We start from the raw sequence: 23,816 nt of genomic DNA, 5'->3' as shown, positions 1-23,816 counted from the left end.
CATAATAGTTACTTATCCTGGGGCAAATCACATTTAAAAAAATAATGCGTCTATTATGTAAGAGAGCTGATTTCAAGGTCAGTGTTTTCTTTGGACCATTTAGAGAATTAAAAAGAGGATTACAGGAAATAAAGAAAAACCATTTTAACATTATTAGTATTATCTAAATTGGCTGTTCTACCTATGTCAAATACTGATTTTCTATTTGGTTAATTATTAAATATTATCTATTTGTTATATTAGATATAACTAATAATACTTATGGCATTATATGTTGAACTTATCATGGGGAATGATACTGGTAGGACAGTAATTTCATCCCTCAACCTCGAGCTGAAGTTCCTCATCTGAGCAGTTGGGTGGGCATTCATCTACTAAGGGAGCCTAAAGAGGGTGGATATTGTCTCTCAAATGAAAGATACCTGTTACCTCTAAAAAAAATTGAGATGGTCAAATATAGCATGTATTTCTTACTTTCTGGGAGCTGTTTCATTCATTCATTCTCAAACATATTAAAATACTGCATGTGAAATCTGTAACCTCTTCATAGCTCCCATGGATTATTGTATTTCTATGTCCATTTCTTCATACACCAAAGAAAACTATGTTTGATGAAACTAGCAGTGGCAAGAAAGGACCTGGGGATAAATAATGAAACAGCATTCCTACTCTGCAGTATTTTAATCACCATATGATAGCTATACTTAAGCACTTCCTGTGTACATCCCTTGATGAAGGGATAGGACTACATTGTATCTTCTGCAAAGAGAAAGGTCTTTAATAGCAATTGTCTATTCTACAGATAATTATTAAATATAACATTTCCTCAATCTCTTTGAGTATTATAAATACATGATCTCCAGTTACATACTTAGTATTTACTTATCAACTACTCCTAATCAGTGTCTAATTTAAATTGGTTGCTTTGTCCTGTTTCCATGAAATCATGGTTACATTAACTATTTAGTCTGAACCTGAGAGCTGTTGTGTGTTAAATGATAAATAATATCCATTTGATGATGAACTTCCTGTGTGTACTCCTTTTATGAGTCAGGTTCTATACTAGCCTCGCAGCTCACTTTGAGTAGGGGGTAATTATACCACGAAGTGGTCAGCATAAGAGGTGTGCACTGGAGGAAGGGTACCCAATAACTCTGGAATTCAAATCTGTGTTTGGAGAGAAAGAGGCGAGCTCTGTATTGGTGATTTTGAGTTTTACGTATTTTATATCTGTGTGTAAGTATATGGGTCATTTCTAATGACTTGTACATTTCTAATGTACGGAGCGCGTCATTCCTAGCCAGGCAGCTTCTAGCATTACCTAGTCCAGGCGTGGCCAACAGTTTTTGCCCCCGGGGCCAGATTAGAAAGAAAACTTTTTTCATGGGCCGGACAAAATATTAAAATTAAAAAATGTTAAATACAAAAACAATTCATTTAAGTAAACAAAATTTTATTATATAATTTGTTTATGAATAAATGTGAGTGAAAAATTTTAATACACAATATTATTTTAATAAAAATATAATTATATACCGTATAAATATCCAAACTGTATCGCAATCAATCGAAACAATATTTAATTAATATAATGAGCTTGAAGAGGTTATGTCACAAATAAAACAATTATTTTGCTTTACAAACAGCCTGGACACGTTTTCAGTTATCAACTACTATTGTCTATGCTACAATGCCACTTGATTCAGCATACTTGCCCCACAAAAATAATGAATTGTTTGACCTTGGATGTGCACTGGCAAACTCCGCCTAAAAGAATGTGGGTCTCACATTGCCGCTAAACGTCAAACAGTTCATATCGTGTACAGACAAGTATAAAAGTTGTAAATCCTAATAATGGAATTTTTTTAAAAAAAATAAAGAAGTATCACTAATTCATTCAACCAATTATTGGAAGTTAACCCTAGATTAGTTACACACGGAATTCTTTTCCGCGTACCACTATCTTCATAAATATCTTGATTTCTAGTAATCAAAGACGCTTCTGCTTCTGAGTAGCTGAGATTTTAAAGTAGTGGAGAATATTAAAAATTTAATCACGGGCCACATAAACTCACTACACAGGCCGCATCTGGCTTGCAGGCCGTATGTTGGCCATGCCTGACCTAGTCCAAAGGGTCTCAAATGAGCAAATTACCAATATGAAAGGAGACATTCATATTTTATTTATTTGTTTATTTATTTATTTTTGTATTTCTCTGAAGCCGGAAACAGGGAGAGACAGACAGACTCCCGCATGCGCCCGACGGGGATCCACCCGGCACGCCCACCAGGGGCGACGCTCTGCCTACCAGGGGCGATGCTCTGCTCCTTCTGGGGCGCCGCTCTGTGAGACCAGAGCCACTTTAGCGCCTGGGGCAGAGGCCAAGGAGCCATCCCCAGCGCCCTGGCCATCTTTGCTCCAATGGAGCCTTGGCTGCGGGAGGGGAAGAGAGAGACAGAGAGGAAGGAGGGGGGGGGGGGGGGGTGGAGAAGCAAATGGGCACTTCTCCTATGTGCCCTGGCCAGGAATCGAACCCAGTCCCCTGCACACCAGGCCGACGCTCTACCGCTGAGCCAACCAGCCAGGGCCAGAGACATTCATATTTTTAAATCTTTTCTTTAACTTTAATTTTTTTATAAGATTTTACTTATTCATTTTAAAGAGAAGGGGGGAGGAGCGGGAAGCATCAACTCCCATATGTGCCTTGACCAGGCAAGCCCAAGGTTTCCAACCAGCGACCTCAGCGTTCCAGGTCAATGCTTTAGTTACTGCACCACCACAGGTCAGGCACTCATATTCTTGGAAGTACATCTTCAAACCAACTGCTTTTTCAAAGGTCTTGTGGATAATGTGACCATATAATTTAATATCCACTTTGAGACAAGAATATATTAAATCGGTGGTCACTGAGGTCATTGGGACATTGAGACAACATATCCAAACAGGGACTATGGCAGACAAATAAAAAATATGGTTGCCCTATTTATGTAAAGAAAAGTGACCAAGGTCTTCTATGACATGAAGGTGGGAGGGCTGATTTGGTAGATTCTTTACTCAGAATATAAAATGACAAGCCAAAAAGGCTTCCTATTGCCTTTTCAAGGGAAAGTCAAGTGAAGACAGAGACAATGGATTTTAAGGACCTAACAAGGACCTAAAATTTTCGTTTTTAAAGATACTTTCCCATCGTGATTAATAACAACAGAATTCTTTAATTAGAAAGTGTCTTTGTGTTGGTTGTTAGGGACAGCAAGGAATGGGGCTCTGGGAAAATTCCCCATTTTGCTGTCACCTTGGATGTTGGGGAAAGAGTAAGGAAAGAGAAAGAACAGACTTCTTGGGTGAAGGAAATCTGGAATTATAAAGAAATATCAGGGCAAAAGAACAGACCTTGTGAAATGCCTGACATGGTGTCTCTCCAGCCTGATCAACAAGGCCACATTGTGGCCTGAATGGCCCCATGTGCGAAGAGCAGCATCACTTGTTTCTCTGGGAGCGAGGCCATGAGCTCCTAGTAACAGACACCATGTGTCCTGAACTGTTTGCAGCTCAGCGACTGCAGTTTGGAATGAGCCCCTCCGCCCAACACACCCACCCACCCACCCAGAGCTTTGAAAAGCCATCGGTGGGATGCAGGTAGAAGGTTCCCACTGCAAAGGGCGTGCCTGAAAAACCACCAGCCGAACATTCTGAGCTGGGTCAGGTGCGCTCAGCCTCAGACACTTTCCCTAGAGCCCCGCCCACTCCTCCCTCAGGCCCGCCCACACCTCAATCCCAGCCTTAAATCCGCCTGCCTCTCTTCACAGCTCAGCTCACACGGGTCTCGGCAAACTTCCGGCGCGGGAGGCGAGGGGCGCGGAGCTCGCCCAGTGCGCGTGCGCGCGCCGGCTCGGAGTCCTGCGCCCCCTCCCCTGCGGTGGGGACGTGGTACGACCGGACGGTTGGCGTCCTCCGCGTCTCCAGCCAGGGGCGGGCTTTTCAAATCTTTGGCGGTGTGGCGGCGGCCCGGGCTGTGGTGCTGGAGATGGAAGGGCTGACCCAGAGGGGTCCGGAGCTCGGCCAGGCGGGCCTTCCTGCTCAGCAGGTGAGTGAAGAGGGGGCCCCCACTTCAAGCCCTCACGACGTCACTTCGTGTCGTCGTCGGGAAAGCTCCCACTGCGCGTCTCCTACTCGGCGGTGGTCTGAAACAAAGGGAAAGGGCTGATCCTTTTGAGGGTCTCCCGGAGCTTGGGAATCTGCACAGGCTCCCGCCCCGATTTCTTGGGTAGGAATCCGGCCCGGATTCGGGAAGCTGCGCCGCAGCCCCGCGGCGCGTTTCCGAGCGCACCTGTCCGCTGCCCCCGCGCCCCCAAGTCGTCGCTGGTCTTTTCGCAAGTGTAGGTGTAACGTAGGGGAACGGAGTCCCGGGATTTCCGAGAGGCCCGTGGGGGACACCCAAGATCAACAGAGGACAGTTTGCTTATTTGACTGGATTTATGGAAAGCACAATTACTGGAGCAATGTGTAGACACATCATAAACTTGCGGGGGCCGGGGGACGGGGAGGAGAAACAAAACGTACCCTCTGAACTTTCTTAGTTTGAGAGTGGGTTCTTTTTGAATTGGCAGAAGTTTGATGTTTCCTATATATTTAGCCGTGTAAATGTGTTAGAAAAGTTTTTACTTAAGATAGGCCAACATTATTTCTTGGCAAAGCCACTTAATAAAATGGTATCCTTTCCACACTTAGCCATAATGTTAGGGTCTTAAAAGAAAACTCTGATGTCCTTAACAAAGGTGGATCTTCACGTCCATTTTAATCTCCACCTTTTACTTGTGAAGTAGGTTAAATCATATAAAACTGCCAGTTTTGTAGGTCAAAGTTGGTAGAATATAAGTAATTTTGTATGGTCCAACATTTTATCTTTGCTTAAAAACCTGTTATCTTTTCTAGAATCTTAAAAACCACAGTAACTACAAAATTGTTAGGAAATCTTCAATAGTACTGTAAAAAATAAAGCTAACATTAAAAAGCAAACATTAAGAATCATTATGCAAAAACGTCCAGTGCCTTTATCAGTAACTTATGCTGTTTTATGCCAGCATTTTCAAATATTTCAAACCATTTGTTGTAAAATACTTTTCTGTCCTATCCTGTTAACATACTTTGTTCTGATTAACAAAAATCTCGATTTCTAATGAATTGGTGATTAATGGATCCCCTTGCACTTGTCATATAGCTGTTGGTGTAGTCTTTGAAGTATATTTATTTATTGAGCTGTGTGCAGCAGTAATATTTAGGAATGATACAAAATAGACAAGAGGATAAAGTAAAGAAGCTTTGCTAAATAAATATTTAAATATATGTAATAAGAGCTGGATTATTTACATTTGGGAAGGTACAGTACTTACTGATTTCTTAGGCAGCAAGAAATTAAAATAATTGAGTTGTAGAAATCCTTCTGTTTGGATCTTAGAGAAAAATTGCAAAATACTAATAACTTTCAACCTGACAATAACATTGAGGGTCAATAAAAGAATTTTGTACTTGACTATCACTGAATTATTATTTTATGTACTTCCATTGATATTAATGAAGTTGCTATCTAACAGGGAGAGATAGCACCAAAGATTGTGGTCCACTTAGTGAACACCTCTACTCAAACTTTGGGAGTCATTTATGACTACTCACAGCATAGAACAGCAATTTTTTTTTTAATTCTATCTATCTATCTATCTATCTATCTATCTATCTATCTATCTATCTATCATCTATCATCTTAAGTGAGAAGCAGGGAGGCAGAGAGACAGACTCTGGCATGTGCCCTGATTGGGGAAACACCCGGCAGGCCCCTTAACTGGGCAATGCTCTGCACATCTGGGGTCGTTACTCCATTGCTGGGCAACCGAGCTATTTTAGTCCCTGAAGTGAGGTCATGGAGCCATCCTCAGCAGTGAGCCAACTTGCTCTAACTACCTTGGCTGTGGGAGGGGAAGAAAGAGATAGAGAGAAGAGAGAGGGGGAGGGGTAGAGAAATAGATGGGCGCTTCTCCTGTGTGCCCTAACTGGGAATTGAACCCAGGATATCCACATGCTGGGCCAATGCTCTACCACTGAGCCAACTGACCAGGAACAGAACAGCAGTTTTCAACCTTTTTCATCTGATGGCACAGGTAAACTACTAAAATTCTGCAGCACACCAAAAACTATAATTTCTGCCAGTCTGACAAAAAAGTAGGTATAATTTTGATTCATTCACATTGGACAACTATTGTGTTGGCTGTTGTCATTTTTTTATTTGACAGTCTAAAGGAAAAGAGGTCATTGCCCCTGACTAAATAGGCATTGCATGTTTTAATTTTTTTATTTTAATCTTGCAGCACACTGGTTGAAAATTGCTGGCATAGGGTATTTATTGACTTATTGATTAAGGGAAAACCAAATTAAGGTACAAACCAAGTCTGTTTGTTGTGCACCCGTTGAATAAGTTACATGTCTGTTCTACATCTGTTTCCACCGTTGCAGAATGGGTGATGTGCTAGTCCCTGCAAGTTGTTAGAATTTGAGAATCTCTTTAAAGTACTTATTAGCATAGTACCTCACACTTAAGATGTATTTGACAGGTGACTATTTTTGTTATCTTTGTCCCAATTTTCTGAGCAGTTGGGGCAGTCCTACCTTTTCTTACAAATGCTTAAACTTATAAAATCTTAATAAAAATAAAATTTGAGAAGTAATGCAGTTTCATTGCAGAAAAGTGAATGTATACAGAAACATGAATTTAAGAATTCTCCAGTTCCATTCTCCAGAATGATCACTATTTACAATTTCCAGATTTTATGCTGTATATAAACAATTCTTAAAATATATACAATTTCTTTTAGAAGAATGTTTACTGTATATATTCTGTGATCTTTTTCATCTTGGTCTCTTAGCTAACTATTCGTATATCCATTAGGTGGCTAGTAGTTTCTGTGTGTATTAGTATGATTGTCTTACCAGCAGTTTGACTTCATTTTTTTTTTTTTTTGAGTCTGCTTAATTCCAGCAACAAGGCCATTTCTTTGCACTTCTATGTGCCATTCTAGCTTTTAAATCCTACTACTGTATGTTTCTTTCTTCTATATAATGTAGATTTTCACTTTTAAGTCATCTCCCCATTTCATTTTTAGCCTTACCTTGTCCATTTATTTTTATCAGCCTGACTTTACCTACAAAAGCAGAATAGTTTCAGCGGCTTCTGTTTGACTTTTTTTGACAAGCAAGCCCTTATTCAGATTATTGAAGAAGAAATAGCAAAGGATGGCCCTCCTCTGCACCCCTTTTCTTCCTGGAGACTTGCTTTCAGACACTGCAAAGAGAGATGGATACAGGGAAACAAATGTGCTTCTGTCATGGGTCCTACTCAGTCTTGACTCTTTATTATGATGGAGGAAGCAGTGGTGTTTTTAGCTCCTTGCTTTTCCTCTTCGAGGTCAGTAAACATCACCACTGAATGCTCAATGGGTATTTTCATTACATAATCATTATTTTCATTGTGGCAGGAACCAGACATCACCTCTTACGCCAGGAGCACTCTGCACCCTTTATTAACTAAAGACCAGTCCTTTGACTCTATAAAGCCTCTCTTGACCAAAGGGCTGTTAGATTTGTACTGAAAGTAGTTGCATGGCGAACACAAAACTGGGTAATAAAATAGCCCTGCCAGATCCTCATCCAGTCATCCTATATCAGGGGAGGTAGAGTCATAGTGTACTAAGTATATTAATTTGACTGAATTAGAAATCAGCAAATTATTTCTGTAAAAGGACATAGTAAATATTTTCAGCTTTGCAGGTTAGACGTTCTGTTGAAATTACTGACCTCTGCTGGTACAACTTGAAAGCCATAGACACTATAAATGGTGTGACTACTCCAATACAACTCTTTAAAAAATAAAAACAGGCGCCCTGGCCGGTTGGCTCAGCGGTAGAGCGTCGGCCTAGCGTGCGGAGGACCCGGGTTCGAATCCCGGCCAGGGCACATAGGAGAAGCGCCCATTTGCTTCTCCACCCCTCCGCCGCGCTTTCCTCTCTCTCTCTTCCCCTCCCGCAGCCAAGGCTCCCTTGGAGCAAAGATGGCCCGGGCGCTGGGGATGGCTCTGTGGCCTCTTCCTCAGGCGCTAGAGTGGCTCTGGTCGCAATATGGCGACGCCCAGGATGGGCAGAGCATCGCCCCCTGGTGGGCAGAGCGTCGCCCCCTGGTGGGCGTGCCGGGTGGATCCCGGTCGGGCGCATGCTGGAGTCTGTCTGACTGTCTCTCCCTGTTTCCAGCTTCAGAAAAAATGAAAAAAAAAAAAATAAATAAAATAAAAATAAAAACAGGCACCAGCCAGGCTATAGTTTGCTGACCCCTGCTCTAAAGGGTAGAATTCTAATATTAATATTTGCTAGATATATTTAATTTCTTTAATGAATATTTAATCTTACAAATAAGGGCTATTTTTAAAACCCTGAATTTACTTTTTTTTTTAACCATTATTTCCCAAGCCTCTATAATTTTGTCAATAAATAATGAAGAGAAGACAGTCTTCATTTACAAGATGGAAACCCTGGGAGCCCTAACCGATTATTTAATGTGGCTGTGGCCATCTACTGGTTCCTTAAGGTTGTTGCAACTTTCCAGATTGCTGTGGAATTTCAAGAAGTCGAATGCTTTTCTGCTCTGACTTTATACTGAATCACCAGAGGAACTTTGGGGCGGGCGGGGGCTATGCTCAGACTCCACCTTCAGAGGGTCTAATTGTTTTGGGGTAGGTCATAAGGTTAGGTACTTTTTACGAGGCTTTGCTCTCTGCCTGAGGTAATTCTAACGCGCTGGCAAGCTTTGAGAACCACTGTGCTAGCTCAACTGGCTGCCTCACTGTAGCATTTAAAAAGCAAAATTGAATTTAATGGCACCAGATGGTATTTGTTTATATTTGAGTTGTAGGGTAAAGCTATTCATCCCAGCTTCAAGTTGCTTCCTGTGTGCAATCTCCAATACTAACCAGCCTACCAGAGTTTATTTCTATAGACATATGGGTCGTATGGTAAGTCCTTATAATTAATTACTAATTATATTAAAGAAGAATTTACTTAGGGGCTGACAAGACATAAAAAGATGAAATGGAGTTGTTGGAAGTTCAGTCATATATAAAGAAGGAAAAACAACAAATGACTTTTACCTAGTACACTAGTATTGAGTTATACTATAAGCATATATTTTTATGTGGTGATTACATGATGTAATTACAGAAGGTAATTAAACAGTCTGTTTTTTGCCTGTGGCTAGTACATTTGACTAATTTGAATAGTCATCTACTTCAGTTTCTCTTTGGCTAATCTTCCTAGATGATTGCTCTTCTAACTTTTAGCTTTTCTTTTTGAAAAGATTGTCTTTTTAACATCTGGATATTTTATTATTGCTTCCATTTACTTTTTTAAATTTAGATTTTGATCCAATTAAAAGTAAATTATAGTGTTTTATTTTTTTACCACATAAGCCAGGATGGTCACTTTATTTTAAAAATAGACATACTAGAACATTATCACATGTTTGTAGTATAGTAAAGTAACTGATGATTTATAATGTTTAAAAAGCCACTGTAAATTAAATCGGAACAATACATTTCAGTTTACAAAATTTGGTGTTACATAGTAAACTAGCATGTAGAGATTGGGCTGTTACAACAAGATCATTGTTTGGAATAAAAGACTTTCAGAATTTAAACGAGTTAGTAGTTTTATAGTGACTCTTAAAGCTAAAAAATATTCAAAATTATATTCCAATTTAATCTGTTTCAGGTAGCTAAAACTTCTGACATTTTTCTAAACACAGTGCTTTCACTGTTGTTTCTGAGATTTTACTTACATTACTTACTATGCCAAGTAGCTTGTTACCTCCCTGATGCTAAATTTTAGTTTCTTTATTCAGCACCTGCTATTTTAGAAAGTTTTTCCTTGGTTAATTCAGTGTCATCAACCACATTTTGCCACCCCACAGTACAACTTATATAAGATGTACGTGTGCATTATTGTTCACATTAGTTATTATATTATTGTATTAGTTTCTTGAGACTGACATAATAAATTACCAGAATTGGGTGGCTTAACACAACAGAAATACGTTCTGTTATAGTTCTGAAAGCCAGAAGTCTCAAATCAAGTATCTGCAGGGCCATGCTCCTGCTGTAAGTCCTAGAGGAGCTCCTGTGGTTGCTGGAATTCTTGTTGATCCGTGGCTTAGTCTCATTACTCTAATTTCTGCCTCCATCTTCACTTAAATTTCTCTCTGTGTGTCTTTCTGTGTCTTCACATAGCATTCTTATAAGGACACCAGTCATTGAATTTAGGTTCCACACTAGTTCATTATAACCTCATCTTAACTATCTGTAAACTATAGCCAAATAAGGTCACATTCTGAGGGTCTGGGAGGGCAGGAATATTTGGGAGACCTATTCAACCTTATGCAAATACGGTAAGAATATGTAATATCTCTCACCCTTGTTTCTGTTCTCTTTATTTGGTAGATTGTAATGATTTCCTGATAAAGCAAGACATTCAAGTTTTGCAAGGAGCTTTTAAAAATAGCTACGTATTTTATGCTACCATACATTAAAACTTTGTTACTTTCCCAATATAGTATAAAATTATAGTGATATCTAGTACATTCCATCTATTAGTGGTAAAAAGAAATGTTATAGTTTTATATTTTTGCTACCTTTTAAAAATTCTTTTCTCTTTTTTTAAGGACTGCAGCATTCAAGAAAAAATAGATTTAGAAATTCGAATGCGACAAGGAATATGGAAACTCCTTTCTCTGAGCACGCAGAAAGACCAGATTTTACTTGCAGTAAAGAACCTCATGGTGTGCAATGCTCGAATAATGGCCTACACGTTGAAACTACAGAAATTGGAAGAGCAGATTGCATGTCAAAGTGGAAGATGGTTAGTAGCATAGCTTACATATGGTTCCTAATGTCCTTAAATATTTGAATTAAACCAGCCCTGGCTGGTTGGCTCAGTGTTAGAGCATTGGCCTGGTGTGTGGATGTCCTGGGTTCGATTCCAGGTTAGGGCACACAGGAGAAGTGACCATCTAATTTTCTACCCTTCCCCCTTTTCCTTCTCTCTCTCTCTCTCTCTCTCTTTCTCTTTCCTCTTTCTCTCTCTTCCCCTCCTGCAGCCAAGGCTCCACTGGCACTGAGGATGGCACCACGACCCCGCCTCAGGCACTAAAATGGCTCCGGTTACAACGGGGCAAGCCCCAGATGGGCAAACCATCCCCCTCTGGTGGGCTTGCTGGGTGGGTCCCGATCAGGTGCATCAGGAGTCTGTCTCTGCCCCCTGCTTCTCACTTAAGAAAAATACAAAAAACAAACAAACAACATGATATAGTTTAAGCTTGAGGTCAAATATCAAATTACCAAAGCCTTTAAAAAATAAGTATACTGAAGTAACCTCTGATATCATAAACATTTTGACAGTAGAGCTCAGAGTGAACTTACTACTGAGGCAGTAGTTTTCACTGGGCAGTTTTGTTGTGTCTAGTACTTCCAGATTATAAAATTAAGTGGTTAAAAATGCAAGAACTGACAGAATATTTTAAGAAGGACCAAGACTGACAGTTGAGTATAAAGAAATGTAAATTAAAGGAAAAACTAACTGCTTAAAAGAATGCTAATAAAGAAGGACTAGCTAAGGCTAATAGAAACTTAAGTACATAAATTGAAATGAGTGGACAACAAAATTAAAAAGATATAAAACCTTATAAATAAAAGGGAACTTAAAAATCTGCTACCTCACCCTCTTCATTTGGATGCCTTAAGCAAAAATAACTTAAGGGCATAGTAACTTAGTAACTGAAGTAACTAGCTAGTGACAGTAGCTAATGAGAGGTTACCATATTTCCCCACATATAAGACATTCCTTTGTATAAGACGCACCTTAATTTTGGGGCTTGAAATTTGAAAAAAAAATGTATTACATAGTTATTGAACTCAAGTTTTATTTATCATAAAATTCATACAACTCATCCACGTGAAAAAGTGGGAAATGCAAGTAAAAAAAACTACAACCACTGTATAAGATGCACCCAGTTTTAAGACTCCAGATTTTTGAAAAGGGGTGCGTCTTATACATAGGGAAATATGGTACTTAGGATTTGCTAAGTAGCGCCTCTCTGTCATTCTTGCTGCCAGTTTGGATCAGATCTAGAGTTCCTATATGAAGTTTATATCATATCCTACTGCAATGCCAAGTCTTATTTGGACCTAAGAATTGACTCAATTTAGTAGCTAGATGTTGAGTTCTTTTTTAATATAAATAGTCTTACATCGCCCATTGTTAATCAGTCTTAAAGCTCCAGCACTGGTAAAACTTTCTTCTAGACATTAGTGGCCTTTGGGCTGTTCACAGTGCCATTAAATTTTTAAAAAGTAAGGTCAAAAAACAGGTCAGAGAAAAGTTTCTGTGAAAATAAAATGTTGATAAGATTGTGATACAGTAAAGCCTGTGTATAAAGTAGCCAATATTTGTTAGCTGTATTTCTTTGGGATAGCTATTTAATCTCTTTATGCTCATTTTTTCTTCATTATAGTTGGCATGGTAATATTTACATTTGAAAATTAAGACTATATATATTAAACAAAAACCATTGTAATACCTTTTATGTAATTACTCAATGAATGTCAAATAATTTTTTTATTATTCATCCCTGGCATTTAAAAATGAAATTATCCCAGTATCATAGTCTCTAGGAAAATAATTTTCAAGTAGACATACATTGGTTTAAGTCAGTGCTTCTCAAACTACTATAGTCTCCTGTATCACTGAGAAGACAGGATTATGTGTCAAGGGATATGCAAAGCCGTAGAATAAATATGGCAAATGTTCTTATAACATGAACTTTTAAGACAGGGGTCAGGAATCTTTTTTGGCTGAGAGAGCCATGAATGCCACATATTTTAAAATGTAATTCCATGAGAGCCATAAAACAACCCGTGTACATTAGGCATTATCCAATAAAAATTTGGTGTTGTCTCGGAGGACAACTGTGATTGGCTGCAGCCACCCGCAACCATGAACATGAGCAGTAGGAAATGAATGGATTGTAATACATGATAATGTTTTATATTTTTAACATTATTTTTTTTATTAAAGATTTGTCTGCGAGCCAGATGCAGCCATCAAAAGAGTCACATCTGGGCCCTGGCCGGTTGGCTCAGTGGTAGAGCGTCGGCCTGGCGTGCAGAAGTCCCAGGTTCGATTCCCCGCCAGGGCACACAGGAGAAGTGCCCAAGTGCTTCTCCACCTCTCCCCCTCTCCTTCCTCTCTGTCTCTCTCTTCCCCTCCCGCAGCGAGGCTCCATCAGAGCAAAGATGGCCCGGGCGCTGGGGATGGCTCCTTGGCCTCTGCCCCAGGCGCTAGAGTGGCTCTGGTTGCAGCAAAGCGACGCCCCTGGAGGGGCAGAGCATCGCCCCCTGGTGGGCAGAGCATCGCCCCCCTGGTGGGCGTGCCAGGTGGATCCCGGTGGGGCGCATGCGGGAGTCTGTCTGACTGTCTCTCCCCGTTTCCAGCTTCAGAAAAATACAAAAAAAAAAAAAAAAAAGAGTCACATCTGGCTCGCAAGCTATAGGTTCCCGACCCCTGTTTTAAGATAAAGCATGAAAAATTTAGAGTTATGGCATAGTTTGGAGTTATTCTCTTCAGGGGGATATATGTTCCTTCTCCCAGCCTTTATAAGGGCATTTTATCAAAGGGGGTTATTTCAGTGGAAAAGTTTTAAGAAGCACTTGTTTATAGTGTGGGACTAAATATAATATCATCTCATAGTTATATGGAATATTCCTCTGGGAATCATCTCTCTCCATATTTAAGTTCTTTAAATATTTACAGTAGGCTATGGGGGATATATCCAAAACCCCAGTCAGCGTTTGAAATTGCAGGTAATACCAAAACCCTATTCAACTTCTTCAACTCTGCCAGAAATGTGGCAGCAACTTCATCAACAGACATAGCCTCTTCAGTAATTTTTGTATTTTTCAGTCCCAAACTGTTCCTGAATCTATAACCATTTCTTATTTGCAGTAAATGGCTTTGTGTCCCTCGTGTCAGGTGATCCCTTGCTGAAAGCCTCATAGAGGCTCAATGATATCTGGCGTAAAACACTGCCATCAGTTGGGAGGTGTTTTCTGTTTATTTATTTTTTATTCAGTTAGAGGAGGGGAGGCAGCGACAGACTCCGCATGTGCCCAGGCCTGGATCCACCCGGCAGGCCCATTAGGGGGTGATGCTCTGCCCATCTGGGACATTGTGTGGTGGCTGAGCAACAAAGCTCTTCTTAATGCCTGAGGGGGAGGCCGTGGAGCCATCCCAGAGCATGGAGCCAACTTGCCCTAATCAAGCCATGGCTACAGGAGGGGAGGAGAGAGAGAAGCAAGATGGATGCTTCTTCTGTGTGCCCTGACTAGGAATCGAACCTAGACATCCACATGCTGGGCTGATGCTCTACACTGAGCAAACCAGCCAGGCTCTCTGTTCATTTCTTCTACCACAAACTTAATGCCTTGTCCATATTAACTAAGCACTTACCATGTACTGTGCTATGGCTATAACTTCTGCAGTTTGAGGTGCAACAGCAAAATTAGCACAAATTTCTATTTCCTTCTTCACAATTTCACGGATATATTTGTTCTTACGTAGATCTTGGTCACCTCAGTGTATGATTTTTCTTGCTATGAAGTTGAGAACTTTCACCTTTTCACTGAAAGGAAGCACTTTCAGCTTTGTTGGGCATATGCAAATTGCCAGGTCACTAATTTTGTGCTTTGGGGTTGTAAAGGTTACTTGAACACAAGCACTGTGATAACATGACAGTTGATCTGATAACCCAGGTGGTTCCTAAATGACTAATGGGCAGATAGGGTAGACCAGGGGTCCCCAAACTACTGCCCTCAGGCCGCATGCAGCCCCCTGAGGCCATTACCCGGCCCCGCCGCACTTCCGGAAGGGGCACCTCTTTCATTGGTGGTCAGTGAGAGGAGCCTAGTTCCCATTGAAATCCTGGTCAGTTTGTTGATTTAAATTTACTTGTTCTTTATTTTAAATATTGTATTTGTTCCTGTTTTGTTTTTTTATTTTAAAATAAGATATGTGCAGTGTGCATAGGGATTTGTTCATAGTTTTTTTTTATAGTCCGGCCCTCCAACGGTCTGAGGGACAGTGAACTAGCCCCTGTGTAAAAAATTTGGAGACCCTTGGGGTAGACAATGGAGCTATCTTGGACAAGCGTGAGACATTTCATGAAGCTACTCAGAAATGGATGCAGTTTAAAACTTATGAATTGTTTATTCTGGAATTTTTTATTTATTAATTTTGACTGCAGTTGACCATGGGTAACTGAAACCATGGAAAGCGAAACCACGGATAAGGGGAAACTACTATAAAATGAATTGTGAGTTGGTAATTTTTTTAATTGGCTGTATGACTTCTGAAGTTGCTGTTTCTATTGGGCTTATATAGCAAAGAGAGATTTGTATGATGATTTTCAGTTTCTTTTTTTTTTTTTGTATTTTTCTGAAGCTGGAAACGGGGAGAGACAGTCAGACAGACTCCCGCTTGTGCCCCACCGGGATCCACCCGGCACGCCCACCAGGGGCGATGCTCTGCCCACCAGGGGGCGATGCTCTGCCCCTCCGGCGCATCGCTCTGCTGCGACCAGAGCCACTCTAGCGCCTGGGGCAGAGGCCAAGGAGCCATCCCCAGCGCTCGGGCTATCTTTGCTCCAATGGAACCTTGGCTGCAGGAGGGGAAGAGAGAGACAGAGAAGAAGGGGGGGGGGGTGGAGAAGCAAATGGGCGCTTCTCCTATGTGCCCTGGCCGGGAATCGAACCCGGGTTCCCCTGCACGCCAGGCCGACGCTCTACCGCTGAGCCAGATTTTCAGTTTCTTAACTGGTTGTTTTGATAGAGAAAAATAGCTTTGATGCTGTACACATTTATATTTTTTCATCATTCATATAAAAACTTGGTCTCCCTTAATAGTTGAATTATTTTTATTTTTTGGAAAATCTGAATATTGTATATTAACTCCTTTGTTTGTAACTTCATTTTATTATGTTCAGCTATAGCCTGAGTTCACTGATCAGATATAACTGGAAAGTATAGTTCTTGTCTTCTTTTTACATAAAAATGATGTCAAGATTAATGGGAGTCTAATGATAGGTGGGGTTTTTTTGTTCCTTGAAAAAAATTATGTAAATTGTGCCATTTGTTTAGTCAATCAAATATTTACCAAATATGTACTACTTATACAACACTAAGTACTATGCTATTATATCCAAATTCAAAAAACAAGATTTGTCAAGATATGAGGCGAAAGGTTTTTCCTTTAAAGAGTTAATAGTTTGTTCTTAGTTGGTTTTAATAGTCTTTAACATGGAAAAATGCTCCATTTTTACATTGCTACCAGAGTTAAAATATCATTGTAATGAGTCTAACTACTAATGCTAGTCTACCTTCTTTAAAATTGTATGACAAATGTAAAAAAATTAATATAGATAATATATTTAGACTTTTTTTTTAGAGAATAATCAAATCAGTATGAAATGGTATAATTGAGGAAGGTCTAATGGAAGCCATGGATCAGAATCTTCTAGATCCGTCATGGCGAACCTTTTTATAAAAACCGCCCACTTTTGCAGTGGTGGTCAACCTGGTCCCTCCCACCCACTAGTGGGCGTTCCAGCTTTCATGGTGGGGGTAGGAGAACAACCAAACGGTGCCGCAATTGGCTCACCATGAAAGCTGGAACGCCCACTAGTGGGTGGGAGGGACCAGGTTGACCAGCACTGCAAAAGTGGGCGGTTTTTATAAAAAGGTTGCCATCACGATTCTAGATCATGGAGGATGGATAGAGTTTGATTAGGTGAGCAGGAGAAATCAGCATTCCAAGAAAAGCTGACTGTGGAAGACAAGCATAAATTATTCCAGAGCAGTGAAGAGATGTATTTGTTTGAAGCTAAAGGTCAAGCCAAAGTTGGAATGGGGAGGCATACAGCAAGATTCAAGAAAACTTGGAATGCTAGGAAGTTAATTGGTATTGACAACCTTTCTAGGTGCCAGGTACTAGCCTAAGATGTTCACAAATATTACATTACGAACTATGAGAGGTATAAATAAACCTCTTTATTAAATACTCAGAAACTAGGACTTAGAAATATTTGGTAATTGTTTCAGAGGGTGCACAGTGTTTCTGACCAGGATGTGAACAGATGACTTAGAGCTTGAGTACCCCTCTCCTGCCAGAAAGAAGCCCAGTACAGTACTTTGTACCACAAGCTGCCCTAGTAAGTTACTGCAGCGCTTTACATTTATTTCACTGTTTATTCTTGATTACTTTCTGCAAGAAAGAGACATCATAAAATGGATGTTTGGGTAGATTTATCTTGCAGTACAGTATTGGAAAGGATAGTGAGACAATAAGTGAAATAACCAATTTTTAGAAAAATAAGAATAGGCACACATGGAAGTGGTCAAATAGTAGCTTTTGATGAGAGAATTTAGGAGATCAAAACTAATGCGTGGATTTTGGGTTTTTCTCATAGATCATCACTCAGAGTACACTCAATTTATTAAAGTAAGCAAATATTTTTACTTAATTTTGCAGCCTTTTAAAATCAGGGTTCCAGGAAAGGATTAAGCCCTAATGCCCCAAGTAATGCATTGTATACAGTGACTTAACTTCTGTGTATCTGGAATAGTGCTCTGGTTTTGCATCATTTTGAGGGAAATTGAGAATATAGTTATTTTTTGGTTTAGATGAGGAATCCCTCCCATTGAGAAATCTGTTTTATTTTCATCTTTTTTTTTTTAAGAACCACATATCTGAAAATATCAGTAACTGGTCAAATGTCCTATTACTTTAATGTTCTAATTATATAACGTAAGTTTTGTTTTCAAATACTGTATATTTATGAAACACCTGGTATACTACCTATTTTTATGCCTAAATATGCAAAAGATATTCAGGTTTGTGTTACAATTCACAGTACTGTACAGTAAGGTAAGTCAATAAAGCTTTGTAGGTTAAGTAAACAGTAGATCATTAGAGTCAGGGGTGGAACACAGTTTCCTGCCTCAGTTTAGGTGACAGGATTGTTTAGTTGCACTAATCCATCAATTTGCTAGTCTTTTGACTGGTGAACTGGACTAGCCTTACATTTTCCTTGCTGTGATAGCTAGATATATGACTTACAAGACTGTTTTTATCAGTCCTCCTCTTAAACAAAAACCAGTTAATGTTTTTCATTTACTATTATTCCTTAGTGAGGCCTTGCATTCCAGGCTCTTTGGGGTCTGATTTCAAACAACTTTCGTAGTCTTATCTCTCAGATTTCTACTTTGAGAAATGAAATTTATTTCAGCCAAATTTTAAATTTCGATCCCCAAGACAGTCCTTGAATATTGTCTCCAGTGCTGTTGTTTGTACTGACTTGTCCTGTCTTTCATTTCCACTTAACAAGGCCTCTTTTGTTTTGCATCATCAGTTTCCTTGGTGATTCTACTCAGAAGATGATCATTTCTTATTTCTCTTTTGGTGGAGTGGATAATATTTACATACTAACCTTGTACTTATATCTCCACCTTTGTTTTACTCTTTGATCTTCAATTAAATATTATTAATGTTTGCTATCCATCCTTTTATTGTACTTCTCAAAACATTTCTTGTTTGGAGGACACTAATGAGCTAGCTAGTAGATGTCTACTCATGAATACAGTTTTCTTCACATTCTTGTACATTTAAGTACTTTACTTTAGTTTTTGAACTTAAAGGGCAGCTTGGCTAGATACAAAATCCTTGGCAAACACTTTCCTTGGTTACTTGAAAACCTTGCTCCATTGTTGTCTTGTTATCAACAAATGTAATGCCTAATTATTTTTTCTTTGTAGATGCCTGATTTTCTTCCTTTGTAAATGACTGTTTTTTTTGTTTTGTTTTGTTTTGTTTTTTTGTCTAGAGACTAAAAATAGATTTCTTTATCTTAAAGTCTGATAATTTTACTGGGAAATATCTAAGGCTGGGCATTTTGGTTCACTTAAAACCCTTTCAATTATACAATTCAAGTCTTATTTTCAGAAAGGTTTTATGGAGTTAAAACCTCCAGAATAATGCATTAATTTTAATCTCATTATTTTTCTCATTTAAGGACTCCAATTACACAAGAGTTAGATTTTCTCTGCCTGTCTGTATGTCTTATCATTTTCTCTTAAATGGTTTTAAACATTTTATTTCATTTCTCATTCACTCAATGCCTTAGTGTACTTTCAGTTTTTCTCTTTGTCCTTACTCAGTCTATATTTTCATTTCAGAAATGATTTTTTTCCAGTTTCTTTTCTTACTATTTCATTATTTTTTTCTTTTTACATATTTACTTGTTTGTACTTTACTAGTCTGAAGTTTTAAATTTGAGATTCTTGGTTTCTTCTTTCATACTTGTAATAGCTTATTTAACTGCATTTACTTTATTTTGGAGTATCATGTAGTTTTTGTTACCTTTTTGAAGAGTGGTTGGTGGAGTATTTCTGTCAGCAGAAGCATTTTGATTTTTTCTGCTTTCATTTTATAGTAACTTTCCGTGGATATCTGGGTCCTTTTTAGTCCCTATTGAAATATGTAGGATGCAGGACTTTCCAGGGCCAAATGATTGGGGTGGGGCGGGTGTAGAGGGTTTACCTTGTTTCTTAGTTCAAGAGTATTGTCTATTTTTGGAATGTGAAGAGCAACTTCTTTAATAAATGGTGTCTTTTGGGATGTTGACTTGTTGGGTGGTTGGTTGATTTTCTGATTCTTTATAGTATTTTGTTTCTTGGTGTTTTTAACCTCAGTTGCGTCTTCCACTTCTTCTTTTTTTTTGTTGTCATGGACAAACTTTCAAAGGATACTTTCCCCATGTGTGTCTTTCTGAACCGGAATTTTTTGGAGCCTCTTTCTATCAACTCCCTGGGAACCAGTGCTGTTGTGTTCCCCCAGGTCTTATATCCATTCTGTTTTCTTCTAGGGGACAACAAAGGTTGATAAATTGTGTTTTGCAATGTGAACCTGACTCTACTTGGGTAAGGCCTCCAGGAGCTGGGCTTGATGGTTTCAATTGTTAATTTTCCCATTTATATTTAAAGTTTGCAGTAGTCTGTTTTCTTGTTATGCTATAGATATGGGCTATATGTAATTTTATTTGCTTTCCTTGTTGCCTGAAAGCATTTGTAGGATGCCTGAAGAGATTCTGGTTTAGGTGGCTGTCATTATCTTATAGGAATTGGGAATTCATACTCTGATCACTTTAGCAAATGTTATAGTGCCTCTTTCACAAAAGCTCCAGATTAAACACTGAGGCCAAAAATAGAAACTCACAAAGTCATCCTTGTATTTGTGTAACATTTTTAATACACAGAATACATCTAAAATATTATTTCATTCAGTAGTTGTGAGGTAGGTAGATATTCGTTCCACTTTACAGATGAGGATGCAGAGGTTAAGAGGTTAGCAGCAACTCATTAGCATAACTAGTTATTAATGGGTAAGATTCAGCCCTGTGATTTACTAATCTAAATCTGCTAAATCTACTGCCTGCTCCTTTGAAATGACCATATCCTATTTCATTCATTATTTACTAAACATTTATTGAGTGCCACTGTATATACAACGGTGTATTCAACAGTGAACAAAATGGATTTTAAAAAAGCCCTATGTTTCTAGAACTTAATTACATTTTAGCAATGATATTTTTCCCTTGCCCCAACCTACCAGTCTATCTTTGTTTTAACTTCTGAAGTACTTTATTTGGTTTTGTAAAAATAATACTAGTTAAAGTCACTTATAGGACCTAATTATGTATATCATTTAACATTATTGTGATTTTAATAATGCCACAATAACTAGTTTGTTATAATATTCTAGTTGCTTATATTCTATAACTTAAAAAGAAAAAGTTTAGTTTCCAAGTGAATAATACTGTATACTGTTGGTATTGCTACAATAAAATATGGTATATATTAAAGACATTACTGAATTAATTTTTAACTATATCATTTAATGTCTATGTTAAGGTTTGAAATAGAAAACTCATGTCAATTTGAGATACTTTGAAGGTAATAATTTTATACCACATTGTTTTAGAATGGTTTAAAATTGCATATTGAGCATTTCTGAGTGTTATAGTTTTTAGTGATTTGCATTGGAGGTGAAGGATTTTATAACCTGCTTTTAAATAATAGAATTGCATTTAGAATTCTGTTAGTACTTCATTAAGAAAGTATAAAATACTTTCATGATTATGCTATTTCTCATCATAGCTTGTTAATTTTGGCAAAGAAGTGCTATTTTGCATTCTCAAATGGAACAATATAAAATAGGGTAATCTGTAGCTACTCGGTCAATTTTATTTAATTTATTTTTTTGTATTTTTCTGAAGCTGGGAACAGGGAGAGACAGTCAGACAGACTCCCGCATGCGCCAGACCGGGATCCACCCGGCATGCCCACCAGGGGGCGATGCTCTGCCCCTCCGGTGCGTGGCTCTGCCAGGACCAGAGCCACTCTAGCGCCTGGGGCAGAGGCCAAGGAGCCATCCCCAGCGCCCAGGCCATCTTTGCTCCAATGGAGCCTTGGCTGCGGGAGGGGAAGAGAGAGACAGAGAGGAAGGAAGGGGGGGTTGGAGAAGCAAATGGGCACTTCTCCTATGTGCCCTGGCCGGGAATCGAACCTGGGTCCCCCACACGCCAGGCCGACGCTCTACTGCTGAGCCAACCGGCCAGGGCCTACTTGGTCAATTTTAATAAAGATTTCTGAGCAACAAAGATTGGCACCCTCTATTGGTCATTTTATTTGCCTACAGGCAGTAATATAAATTAAAAGTTTGTCTTTTATATTTTTATCTGTCTTTTAAATTAGCATAAAAAGTCTCAGCAAAAAATATTCTAAACTGGCTTTCTAAGAATAAGGTACACTATTATTTAACTGTGCTTTTGTTTGAATAATTTTGTGGTTATTTGCTTTTTCCTCTGGCTGGCTCTCTAATTATAGCATTTAGAATTGGCATTAACATTGCAGATTTTCGAACAAGTATTTATTTAACTGTAGCAAACTATTAGCTACAGTAGCACATTATTAAACAGATAATGTTTAACAATTTTATTGTCAATGTGAATTAATTAGAAAATATTACATTTTAGCACCCTAAATAACAGTTTGAGGAGTTATTCGAATTGAAAATAATTCAAGCTTCAGAAAAATGAGGCTACATTATTCCAGTTTCTAATTTTTTTTAACAACAGACTTAATTATTCTGTAAGATTATATAGTTAATTGGATTTATATTATAGTTGAGAATATTTGTATATAATAAGGTTTTGACTGGTCCTGGTAATGCATATGCAAGTAATTTATAATTACAGATGAGAAAGCTATGCTTTGCCAGGTGGTTGAATAGTTGGGAAAGGAAAAGTTTTTTGGTAAATATTCAGCCAGTTTGCTTTTGGTAGTTCTAGTATTTTAGAATATTCCTTGTCTGCCAAAGCCTCAAGTTTAATCCAATTTAATAATAGCTAATAGATCTCTACTTGAGCATAATCTATGACCTATTCCATAACACTTGAGTTACTTAACTATATAAGAGCTTTCGTATATTTTTTCCTTGAAATGAGTATTTTAAGAATTTATATTATGCATTGCTCATATAGAAGATGTTTTCAGAAATATTACCTAGAAATGCCAGCCAACTGTATTTATATTGCATTTCTTGTTCCAATCTGAGGAAATTGAGATTTGTGTTTTATTTCTAGTGGGCCTCTTGGTGCATTATTTTCACCAAAATATAGTAGATTATTCAATTGAATTTTTCACACTCTGGGATGAATTAATAAATTAATGTTCTTCAGCATGACAAACTGTAGTATAAAATGTTGAACTTGACTGTTGCTTATATTTGTGATTCAATGAAATATTATTATGAAATAATCAGTGAGTACTTCTACTTTTCACTGAGTGAATTCCCTATTTTAACATAAATACCATTGTGACCATAAAAGTAATTAGCTGAGTCTGTTACTCCAGTGATATCTAGCATGTGAATCTGTAAACACCATGTAAATATCCCATGTAAGCTTATCAACATAAGTACATTAGTATATTATTTTAGTTTATTTGAAGTATATTTTGCTATAATACAGGTATTTAGGTGCTTAATCCAGTAAGAGAGTAAAAAAATGTAGGTTGATACATTTTATTTTCAAATTTGGACACATGATAATGAACATATACAATCTTTTAAGCAAGCCTCCTAAATAAAATGGGATGAGATGGTGCCATATTCTTCTGAAAATTAAATACACTTCAAATTCCCACCCAGTCTTTCTCTAAAAGCCCTCTTACAAAATCAAACAAATGAAAAGTTTCTATCTTATACATTTGGAAGTACCTAATTAAATTAGCCAGCAGTTAATTAGCTAACCAGTTTAAATAAAGACTAAAAGAAAAGCTCAAAGAAAAATGCTCTTAGAAACATTGCTCTAGAAATGGAATGCTAATCTCTACTATAGGACATTGGAGAAATATTTAAGGATGCGATTGATTTGATCTAGTACAAGATAATTATTTTAAAAGACTTTTTTTAATGGGAATAGTATATTCTAAAGTCAGACTTGAAAGTGTTTTATATCCTAAGAATTTCCTTTGAAACATTTCTATTGACATGGTAATATTTTCCTCTCCATAGTTTATTCTCTCTATAGAGCCATCCCTTCCTTTTCCACCTTAATTCAT

General features: G+C 38.3%; 1 protein-coding gene across 2 annotated transcripts in view; it reads left to right on the top strand.

Moving 5' to 3' along the window:
• Positions 1-3,832: 3,832 nt before the first annotated feature.
• RTKN2 (rhotekin 2) overlaps positions 3,833-23,816 on the top strand; it is a 75,390-nt gene continuing 55,406 nt past the window's right edge. For both annotated transcript variants that reach the window (XM_066349550.1, XM_066349549.1), the window contains exons 1-2: positions 3,833-4,085; positions 10,751-10,947. In XM_066349550.1, the coding sequence (XP_066205647.1) occupies positions 4,026-4,085; positions 10,751-10,947 (257 nt within the window). In that variant the 5' untranslated portion in view covers positions 3,833-4,025. The remainder of the gene's footprint in view (positions 4,086-10,750; positions 10,948-23,816) is intronic.

The sequence above is a fragment of the Saccopteryx leptura genome, chromosome 9 (genome assembly GCF_036850995.1).
Source record: "Saccopteryx leptura isolate mSacLep1 chromosome 9, mSacLep1_pri_phased_curated, whole genome shotgun sequence".
Classification (NCBI taxonomy): Eukaryota; Metazoa; Chordata; class Mammalia; order Chiroptera; family Emballonuridae; genus Saccopteryx; species Saccopteryx leptura.
Note: the sequence above shows the minus strand (reverse complement) of the source record. Positions and strands in the feature narration are given on the sequence as shown.